Source organism: Colletotrichum siamense, assembly GCF_013390195.1.
Source record: "Colletotrichum siamense strain Cg363 chromosome Unknown KSG_Cg363_contig05, whole genome shotgun sequence".
In the NCBI taxonomy this organism is placed as follows: Eukaryota; Fungi; Ascomycota; class Sordariomycetes; order Glomerellales; family Glomerellaceae; genus Colletotrichum; species Colletotrichum siamense.
The window spans coordinates 3,903,498-3,914,536 of NW_023501018.1; the positions used below are offsets into that span (position 1 = coordinate 3,903,498).

The window sequence follows — 11,039 nt, forward strand, 5'->3', positions numbered from 1 at the left end:
TGACGTGGGGAGGTGCAGGTAGAGTAGCTGCAGTGTTGAGTCGCCAGAGTCCGTCCATGTATCACATCGCCGAGACGTGCGTTGAGTTGAGGATCAAAGCATTTTCTCGTTATGTGACACTAAGGAAGTCTTCTCGCTTTCGGGCGGAAGTCGAAACTTGTTAGTCCGTCGAGATGATTGGCAGAAATCGGTTTCCCCAGGCCAAGGAATATCAAGTTTGCACCGTCGATACGGCACATACCGCAACATGGCCGCGCTATTAAGCTTGTTTCGTTTGTAGCGCCAGACATAGCATGAAGACCTTGTTTGTCCAGCGGCGAATTCCACGACGATCAGAATTGGGCCTTATCCGCCCTCAGCCAAGGGTGCAGCCGATCATGACCGGCTCGAGAAGGAATATGCACGGCCAAAATGGGAAAGTCGGTGCAAAGGACCAACGGGGAGCTGCCGATTACACAGCGGGCGGAGAGGAAGGGTTCGAGATGGTGGTCTTCTCATCCGAATTCCGAATTGCTGGGCTGAGACCGCAGCATGGGGGCTGCTAGTCAGGAACAAACGTGTCCAGATTGGGAAATAGTTTAATTGGTTAAGGAACGCTTGGTCGCGGCGCCGTTCAAGTCAGACACGCTGGCGGGGCTGTTTGAGTGCTTCGGGGAGGGTCTGTGTTCAGGGCGCCAAGATGGAGAATCGTGATAGAAACCGAGGGTAAGTAGATTGATGAGAATGTTTGCTGCAAGGTAAGCTGACGTTGTGTTTGCTCAGTCGATCTGTCGGCCATCGGTCTATCGGCGATGACGACACAGCATCGTCTTCTCTAGGATTCGGCTGATGTTCACCGTTCGGCTGATGGAGTATCTGCATGTCCAATAATACGATGGCATGTGAAGCCTATCTTTCGGCCTCGCATGCGTGGAATCGTGATGTTCGTGAGATGAACTCGGGTACGCAAGGCAGAGGCAGCCTGTGAATCGCGTCCGACTATTGAGCCGGAAGGCCGCCGACCACCCCTCGGACCCCTTCTACCACAACACGGCCTGAGCCAGTTTCGACTCCCAACTCTTATCCTCTGGAATTTCATCTGATGCACCGGGCAGCATAGAACCCGTGTGGCTGGGCAGTCTGGACAATGGAGAACTTCGGATGAGCTGAGAATAGTCGCCTCGGAAGCCGGCCATTGGTGATTTTGCTTCTGGAGGTCGTCGTGATAGTTCATTGACCGAGCTGCAGGTCCGCGAGAGGAGGCACTCCAATCGGTACTCGACCTGCTAGCGTGGGAGTGTTGCTACAGGAAGAGGATGCTTTCTGAGTTATTCGTGGATCTTGGCTTCAAGCCACCCGAAAGTACCTTTGATCGATCCCACCCGTTCGGGCGAGCCAGCACCCAGCCGCACCATTGCCCTAGAGTCTATGCCGAAAGGATCCAGGTGCTTGCCAGCGGAATCCTTCTAGATAATTCGCGTGAGAAGAATTTGTGATACAATTGCCAATGCTGAACCTCTCGTGAGACGGCGCGGTCAACATTTTTCACGGGCTGAACTGTGCCGGTCTGGCTGCATCCTCTTGAAGTCGCTGTCCGGGTCGGAATGGGAATCGTGACCAACACAGATGAGTTTCGCTTACACCTAGCGTCAATGTTGTTGTTCCGCGATGCCAAACGGCTGCAAGGGCGTTCAAGGGTTCTATTCCCTTGCGATTCATTCTGTCCCTTGTCCGGTCGCAGCGGGGTCGGTAGTGTTGGCCGCCAATGTCCAGACCTTGACACAGGACTCGGCGGTGATTCGTGTCGATGCCAAGAGTGGACGGCCGCTGTCGTCAGTAGCCCCCAGCTCATTGTCAATGTCGCCATCTGCGTGGCTCGTCCACGCGCCTGAGCAGGTTGCAACCACTGACCCAGTGGGATGAACTCCTACGCTTCCAACGGGTGATTGATGAGCTGCCCAATCCCAGGACTTGTCAAGAGCGCCTGCCTGGGTGCCAACACCTTCGTACACCAAGACATCTCCGGTCTGTGTCCCCGCCCAAAGCTCGAAGCCCCCGGCTGACTCCCCGCCCGGGAAGACGTCGCACGTCAGTTGCTGCTGACTAGCAGCGGTCCGGCCAAGGAGCAGACTCAGTGGCTGGCCGGTTCCGCGTATGTCGTAGACCAGGATACCACTGGACTGGCGCTCGTTAATAGCCAGGTAGCGGCCACAGGGGCTCCAAATGGTTTGCACGATACCGTTGCCGCCAACGTTGCATCTGAATTGATCCTCGGCGACTCCTTGAATGCTCCAGTTTGCAATGGCTTTGTTTGTCCGGGTCACGTCGTACAGTCCCATCCAGCGTGTCCAGGTACCGGCGGCAATGATTGTCGCGCCGGACTCGTCAGGGTGCTGACTCGACAGTGACGACACCATGCCCTTCATGCCAACGCCGCCGCCCTTGAGAAGGTGCCGCTTGGAGGGGATGGTGGGGATGGTGAGAATGGGGCCATCAGAACCGGTCCGTGATACGTCAAAATAGTCGAGTCGGTTGGATGAACCGGTCATAAAATGGGTTCCGGGCCAAGACCACAGGAGGGACTCGGCGCAAATGTACTCCTCCGTCTCCCGTCGAATGAGCTTGTAGGAGCATAGCGGAGGTGACGACTCGGACGCGGGAAAGACGTGATAGAGTTGGAGCGGGTGGTCTTTGCAGGAAACAAGGGCGAGCTGGGACTGCGGCTCGGACAGTGAGAAGTAAGGGGCAATGGCGGTAGAGTAGGAGGGCTCCGGGAGCTGCAGGTGGCCTTGGGGTCTCAGGGTCCGGGGTCTGCCGGCCGGGTCAAGGAGGTCCTCCGGTAGAACGTAGGCCGAGATGCGGTTGTCCGAGGCAGAAGCAACAAGCGTAGTACCATCGGCGGACCATTGGACGCGGCGGAAGAAACTGGACGGCGTTGTTGTTTGGTGTGCAGCGTCAGCGGCGGCTAAGTCGGTAGTAGCAACAACGTCCATGTTGGGCGGATAGGGATCGATTGGCTGGTTGGGCGATCCGGCGGCCGTCACAATGGAGTCGGCAGGCTGATCTCCGTCGGGATGCATGTTTGGCGGTCGGGAGTGAACCGAGATGCGCTAGCATTACTCAAGGGCGAGGGCGTGATTGGAGGCGTAAAGTGAGGCGGGAGCTTTTTTGCAGACGCGTTGAAGAATCAAGGAAATGTAGCAGCAGAGATTGCGCAGGTCGACGGTGGCGAGAGATAGCGAACGATGCAGATTGCAAGAGTGCAGATGTGGGCGGCTTCCCGACGTGTCGATCATCAGAAAAGAAAACGAGTGTTGGTGGTGTGTTGTGATGTGGTTTAGTTACTGGAGACGAGCTTGGAGGATGAAAACGAGCTGCAGCAATTACAATTTACGGCCAGTGCACCTGCTCTTTCCTGGTGGTGGGGGCCATTTTCGGTGAGGAGGAATGTCTTGGGTGTCTCACCTTCCACCTGACTTGCTCACCGAAGCTCTCACCTCCGGCTCCGGGTGGTGAGTGGAGATGGAAGAGGGCCAATCATGGCGAGGACGTGGGGCAACCTCGGCACCTCCACGAGCTCACACTGCAGTGCATCAGGGTCGCAGCAGAGTGGTGGTCATGGTGCATTTACGCTGCAGCTTCCCTTGCACCTCCCTGTGGACCCGCAGTTTCCTCACACAGATCTCCCCCAAGCACGCAGTTTCAGGCTTCGAGTCGGGTGCCTGTTTGGGCAGGCGCACAGCGAGACGGGCCACTGAGAGCGCTGAGAGCCACTGCAGCGATGCAGAAGTGACTTCCAGCTTGAGACCCCGACGTCATGGGGTCCGCCGGCACTGGGAACCGCATGTCCCTGGTCCTAGCGCTGATTGGCGTGGGACTTGCCGCCTGCAACAGCAAACACTTTACTGGAGCCGTCCACTAACAGTGGCACTCATTGAGGTGAGCATTGAGCACCTCAACTGCCCACCAAATTGGTTGACCACACCGCGGGCAGGCACACCTACCAGAGTGCCAGGCCAGGCACCAGCGGCACCTGCCTCCCAGCGACCAGGGCACCGCTAGGAACGGCCCACCACCCAGAGGTGCCCGCTACACATCTGCCACTGAATCACACCCATCTGCTTCCACCTTCCCGCCTCTCCTCCCCCAGCACAGAGTCGCATTCAATCTCCAACCCCGCTGGATCCGGACCTTATTCCTCCCCAGCAGCCTCCTTCTCAGCTTCCACAAACAACATCTACGCCGCCGCGAGCTCCTCTGCTGCGGCATTCGACGCACGAGAAGCTCCAGCAGCTCTTCGTCTTTCTCGTCCCTGTCGACCGTCACCACTGCTTCGTCCAAGCTGCGCGGACTGTACCAGCTTTCCTCCCCGACTCAACGTTCCCGTCTGTCGACCTCTCTCCTCCTTCATTTCGGCTTCGACCCCCGTCCGAATCACCGACCGCTCGACCGACGCGAAGCGAAGTGATAGCTTATCTCGTGACCCCAAGTTGCGATTGAAGTCTTCCGACGATTACGCAATGCTCAGGTAGCCCTGCGCTTTCTCGTGCATCTTGTTGCTCTGCCTGCTCCCGGAACACCGCCATCTCAGCTTCGCGACCCGACGGACCACCTGCGCACGGCAACACTGCTCAACCACCCGCCACATTGACTGCCTCGGCCGTCTACTTTAGCCTGCCTGGACAGTCAAAATCTCGTGAAGCACCAACGGAAGCCACAATCGATTTGCCTTGTGTGTGCCCAGAATGGTTGCTACGCTGTTTGACGACCGCTGCCAGGAGCTGCGTTCTCCTGGCTTCCTCAACTTGACAATCTCCATGTGAGTCAAGGGCCGGGGAGATCCTCAATGTGCCAAGCACCCGCTAACTCTATCTTCCCCAGCATCATTCTTGTCGGCCTTCTTGTCTCCTACCTCCCTCAGCACTATCGAATCGTCGCCAGAGGTACTTCGGAGGGCATTTCGCCCTGGTTCGTCCTCCTCGGAACAACCTCAGCCACCGCGGGCTTTGCCAACATCCTGACCGTCCCACCGTCCCGCCGAGATATCCAGTGCTGCAGCGAGCTTGGAACTTTCGAATGTGCTGCTGGTCTCTTGGGAATCGCTCAGCTTGGCGTGCAATGGATTTCCTTCGCTCTGATGTACGTCCTCCATGCCTATCAGCGTCCACAGGAAACTAACTTTGCACCCGCAGCCTCGTCCTCTTCCTCGTATACTTCCGCTACGAGGATGCCAATGTACCCGATGAGGAGCTGGCCGACGACCCCCCTTCCAAGGGCACCGCCATCATGGTCGGCTCCGTGTGCCTGATCCACGGACTACTGGTCATCATCCTTACTGGTGTCTTCAGCATGGCTCTCCGCGACCACCTCGACTTTTGGGCAAACTTTCTCGGGGTCATGGCCGGTGCCCTTGCGGGAATCCAATATGTCCCCCAGATCTGGACGACCTACCATATCAAGCACGTTGGCAGTCTGAGCATTCCCATGATGTGCATTCAAACCCCTGGTGGCTTCCTCTTCGCCGGCAGCCTGTTCGCAAGGTTGGGCTGGGAGGGCTGGAGCACTTGGGGCGTCTTCGTCCTGACCGCGCTCATGCAGGGCGTTCTTCTTGCCATGGCCATCTACTATGAATTCCAGGAGCATCATGCCGAGCTGCCGCAATCCCCACGCACCTCGGTCGACGAGCCCAGACGGCCAAACCCCATCAGAACTTACTCCGAAGGCTGGGAACAGGGTCTACCTGGTCCCTACACGGCCCATCCCGAAAGGTACGCTGATACAGAAGAAGAGCTAGAGCACTTGCAAGATAGAGAAGAGAGGCAGGTTGAGAGAGAGACGAGGCCTCTCTTGCGCCCGGGCGGCATCGGAGACCCGCGCAAAAACTACAACACCACGCATGATGACTAAGGAACGGCTATCGGGCCGGATTATGCTCTTTTAGCCTTGGATTGGGATTTTTAATAGTATTTTGCATCACGACAGCCCCTTCAAATAACTCTATTGCACATAGACCGCCGTTATCTGCTTGCCAAACCGGTTGTGACAGCCAAGTGACACGCGCGCTATGCAGATGACATCCACTCTTCTGACACTCCCTGCCCGTTGAAAACTCTGTCTCTCGACAATTCTGATCTGTGAAATCGCACCAACGAATTATCACAGTCCCAACTACGGCGTTGTGGGATAACTCTGCCCATGACTCCGAGGGGTCAATGTTGGGCGAACGCCGGATCCGAGCGTAAACTGTGTTTGTTTCTCTCCGGGCACGCCGTCTATGATGAGATGAAGACAAGACAAGACAAATTGCCGATGCGCAACCGCGGCCGGGACTAGAGAAGGCTCGTGACGTTTTGGCGAGGTGATGATCAAATTTGTTTTTTGGTGGGAGGGTTCACGATCTGGTCTTTCCTGTAGGAGGGGTGCTCTTGGCAGACCCTTTATTGTTCGGGCGTAGGTTTGGCTGGTCAGAGGACCTCGGGAGGGTTGGTTGAGGGAAGATGGGCAGGGTTGGTCTGGTTGGAGATGGGCAACGTTGGAGTTTTGCGGGAGTTGGGAGCTGGGAAGGGTCCTTGGTGGGTGGTGCTTTTCGTGGTCTGTTTTTATTGAGGTTGGGCGCTTTGCGATCATGCTTGAAGGGCGTCCTTGGCCTGGGCTATAAATTTGCTGAGGAGTTTGAATTGATGGTATGGTTTGCAGAGACACCGATGAAGGAGACGACGAGCGGAGCATCGCTTTTTGGGGATAAGTCGCCCATATTGCGTCTTCCAACGCTCGGGGAGCCATCGACAGCGTTGTTGGGGCTGGCCCGGCGGCAGTCGAAGATCTCCTCTAATTACGTAGTGAATAAACCCCAGACAGAAACGACTGACGGCAGTGAGTTGATAGATTGTGCGACGTCTTTGACCTTAACACTAGCTGTGTGCGTGTCTAGTGGCTTCGACGAGTCTATCCAGCGCTCTCGCTTGAATTGGAGATTGACACCGTCGATATCAACAAAAGCCACATTGTAGTGGATGAGCTGTACACCGGGTTCGCAGGCAGAGGTCTAAAAAGGGGTGGAGCTGCTGAGATTAGAGATATCCTGGCGCATGCTGAAACGTTTGATTGTATAAAAGGCCTCTAGGATGGACAGAACCTAAACACTTAGCAGCGGACAACCCCAGATAGCAAAGGCTGTTGATTTGTTGTCAGACTTTGCAACTTGTCAGCCCGATTGTTGAGATCGGTGACTTCAAGGACACGCCCACTTCATTTTACTGGGTAAGTGAGTAGCTGGCCCTTTCGTGTAATGCTCGTGGTTTATTCACAAGGTTATAAAGTGCAGTCAAGGGTGAAAGATAGAGAAGCAAGATGTTTGCTACATTACGAATGCAGCAGCGGAGAATCGCACTAAACAGCTAAAACGCATCCGGCACAGTGTGCGCCAACTGCAGAGGTAGTATCATCTCTGGCTCCCACTACGAGGTATTTGCACATACGAGACGGTCTACGACTCCGAACATTGTCTGATATGGGATTCGCTTGGAACGGGCCACGGATCCTGATTATACTTTACCTAAGGTACAGTGCCGATAAGCATGATGGTCCAGTATGTTTCTAATTCTCATTACTAAGTTAGTATAAATTAGCTTGATTGAGGCACTTCAATATTGTCTAAGGCAGGATGCAATAGGCTCCAATCTGTTGCGCCACCTACTTCTACATCTGTGGAACGTGGCCTTCAATCTTCCAGGGCTTCTAATACGGAAATTACTTTACATGAGGCAGCGTCACCTCAATCATGTTTTCTTCCCTCACTTCTGTCCCGCGATGGTTCGACATTATACGCCATGTCGGATGACCATTATACAAATCAAGAAACCTTTTCGACAAGCAAGGATATTAAAATATAGCAAGATCCATTACACATAACCTCTATAAATGACAATACGGAGGGGAAAACATGGGTGCTATCGGCGTTGAGCAAAATCAACTAGTGTAATAACACGTCTACCTCAAATGATAAAAGACGACGCTTTTCTACTAAATGCTTTCATTCCGTTTAGCTAGGCCTCATCCTTGGATACATTGCATTTGCCACAACAAGCAAACCTCGTCGTGTTGCCGACATAGTTCATCGGCGAGAAACTGTTCATGGCCAGAAATCAGGCAAGGTCGCAGTGGCAGAGTCAAGGCTAACGTGCGGGTTGAAGTCATGTTTCTCCCATTCCCGCGTTGATGGATCATTTTTATCCCCCACAATCTGAAAGCCTGGAAATGATATGCGTTCAACTATAACAGTGGAGACTCCATGTTTACCGCCGCGTAAATGCAGGAACATTTAGGTGTAAGTACACATCGTGACCGCAAATGAATGAATATGAGAGGCAGCAATATGCCACAAAAAGGAGGTATTTGGATGTGAGTGGCACATGGCTCTCCTGAGGCAATTAGCGAAAGACACTCTGTTCGGGTTCTTAAACAAGGTGCACATTTGTCCTAGGCGTGACTGGGAGTGGCCATGTGTCTCATTTCTTCTTTTTTACTATTCGCTGGTATTGCTCGGAATAAAGGAGTCTATTAATGACTGGCGATGACTCGAAGTGAATCAGGGCGAGGAAACAAATGGCCCGTGAATCACCTGCCAAAGACGTGGTTTGCGCTCGCGTTCTGATTGGCCAAAGCTCACGAGTCGAATGTGTCATGCCTCTTACCCCGGAGCTAAGACGATCCCGGTCCGCGTCGAACTACCCCCCGTCGCCCATTTCCACCTCACCTCGCTTCCTCTTCCAACACCCCGTCAACTGTCTCCTATTGTGTCCTCATCTTAGAATTCCATTTCGTCTTCGTTCGGATAGTATCTAGACTGCATTGGGCTCTCATCCGTCCCATCTACTCGCCTCTCCACCGCGCGCGCGTCTTATCAGTTATCAGTTGCGCCTCCACCCCGCGATCGCCGCCCTTATCGCCCCTTATCGGCAGCCCTGAACCCTACCTTACCTCAACGACGACCGTCCATCGAGGTTCGACCGCACCTCCCAACGCGCACCCGACCCCGTTTCAACGCAAGTTTGCCCAGCATGGCTATCTACGGTGCCGTCCCTCCCCCGGAGGACTTTGACGCTTCGGCAGCCGTCGCCGCCGCCCCCGTGATCGAGCCGATTCCCCCGCCACCGACGCAGACCCCTCCCGCCCCTCTCGATCCCTCCCAGACATCAACGACCGCAATCGATATCGAAGCGTGGACAATCTCAGCGCTGGAGTCCCTCAGCGTCAGCCCAATCGCTCGCGGCACGGGGACACCGCTGGCCATCAACATCGACGAGCAGGTCAAGAAGACGTCGGTGACAATCGCCACCGACGCGGCCGCCGTCCAGCAGCCGCCCATCCGCAGGCCTCTGAGCCGAAGGGACAGCCAGAAGAAGCGAGAGCAGTTGCTGAAGGGTAACGAGGGCAGCCGGCAGCGTCGGAGATGGGAGAATGGTCGGTCGACCCCTTTTCTTGCCTACCCGCTCCTGATGACATCACCACATTCTCCGCTCTAGCGTCTCTGTCCTCTACTAACCTCTCCGCCCGTCTTTGCAGACCGTCTCGTCGGTGTCCCCAACGCCCAACCTCCTCTCCCAAGCGACTGGGAAGTCCACCCCACATACCCCGTTCAGGTCGTCCCCTACGATATTGCGAAGTTCTGGGACACCGGCCTCCGCCAGCGCATCGAGGACAAGACGGCCAAGCTGCAGGCTCAGCGCAAGAAGCAGCAGCGCAAGAACGGCTCGGCCACTGGTCTTGCTATTGGCGAAGTCCCTCGCGACTTGCGTGAGACGGCCAAGCGCACACCTGCGGTTAAGGGCTGGGTCCGCGTTCTGGAGGAGCCTGTTAGGAATTTCCTCAAGGAGCGCAACGAGGAGAGCGACGCTGAGGGTGATTCCTCTGACGAGGAGATTGTCTTTGTCGGGCGCAAGGGGATGAGTGCCGCTGGCAAGGGGTGGAAGAAGGCGAGACGTGAGGTTGGCAGCGAGGAGGTTGACTCAGGCATGGTCTTTGATTCACTAGGCGACGATGAGGGTGCCTCCTTCAAGTATGTCCACTGCCGTGAGAGGTCTCCACTGGGAGATCAGTTGCTGATATGTTACAGGCGATGGCTGACGCACTCCATCTCCGACTACTACGGCCTCGAGTCCCGGTCTGTCACAACTGGCAACCCCGAGCGCCGCGTAGTCTATGTCACAGTGAAGGAGACGAGCAAGCGCTCCGGGCCACGCAAGCACACCGTCTTGCCACGCCCGTTGTGGGAGATGTGCTGAGCTGCATGTTAATTGCTGATTTCATCACGTGTTGCTTGATATGTGTCCCTTCGCTTCATCACCTTGTCGGTCTTTTTCCGGGCTTTTCGGGTTGGTTTCAAGGTTGCATCACATGAATTGCATACTAGACCTCTCATCTATGTCGTACTAGAAGTCGAGGCACGCTGCCTTGGATGACGAATAGAGTATTCAGTGTCTTCTCTACCGTAGTAAAAGTGGACGATGACGGCCGACAAGCAACGGACACTGCTGACGACTGGGCTTTCGTCCACTCAATAACCTCAGGTGCTGCGTACTCACAGCCTAGTACCTACAACCTGTCTCTCATCTTAACGGTCCTAGATTATGACTTCATCTACTTGCGAAGCAGGGCAGGGCTCTCATCGCAATGCCTAAAACCCTCCCGGTCTTCAATGATCGATTGGGACGATCGGTTGGCTCGGTCGCCCTTGCAGGTCTGCTCGCTGCTAGAGCCAACCGGAGAGGGTGCAAGAACAGAAAGTCCATCGACCTGAAACTCCAGACGGAGAAAAAGGCCGAAGCGTCCGCGCGTGTTGAACGCAGCCCGAAGATTATTGGGAGACACACTATCGCCTTCTTTCTCTTTCCTCTCCGTGTTGTCAACGGCATCTCAATACTCCCAAGTACGTCGTCCATGAAGGCCCGTCAAAGCCCATCTTCCTGTTACGATGAAACACTCGTGTACAGCCTTATTCGAAAGGTATCATACAGGTAGGCTCGTTCGTCTTGGTTCACTTGTTCTTTATTTTGAGAACC

At 55.1% G+C, this 11,039-nt stretch overlaps 3 protein-coding genes across 3 annotated transcripts; 2 read left to right on the plus strand and 1 right to left on the minus strand.

The window, feature by feature from the left end:
- Positions 1-1,694: 1,694 nt before the first annotated feature.
- Positions 1,695-3,059, minus strand: gnr1 (Guanine nucleotide-binding protein negative regulator 1; the record flags this gene model as incomplete). The annotated part of the gene is made up of 1 exon (XM_036640468.1): positions 1,695-3,059. One exon carries the CDS (start codon positions 3,057-3,059, stop codon positions 1,695-1,697), a length of 1,365 nt encoding a protein of 454 aa, XP_036494890.1.
- Positions 3,060-4,724: 1,665 nt separating this feature from the next.
- CGCS363_v008620 (Uncharacterized protein) lies at positions 4,725-5,886 on the plus strand (the record flags this gene model as incomplete). Its single annotated transcript, XM_036640469.1, has 3 exons — positions 4,725-4,798; positions 4,861-5,118; positions 5,172-5,886. The coding sequence occupies 3 exons, from the start codon at positions 4,725-4,727 to the stop codon at positions 5,884-5,886; spliced, it is 1,047 nt and encodes a 348-aa protein (XP_036494157.1).
- A 3,152-nt stretch (positions 5,887-9,038) lies between these two features.
- On the plus strand, positions 9,039-10,262 carry CGCS363_v008621 (uncharacterized protein; the record flags this gene model as incomplete). Its single annotated transcript, XM_036640470.1, has 3 exons — positions 9,039-9,441; positions 9,544-10,036; positions 10,094-10,262. 3 exons carry the CDS (start codon positions 9,039-9,041, stop codon positions 10,260-10,262), a joined length of 1,065 nt encoding a protein of 354 aa, XP_036494158.1.
- Between the last annotated feature and the right edge of the window lie 777 nt (positions 10,263-11,039).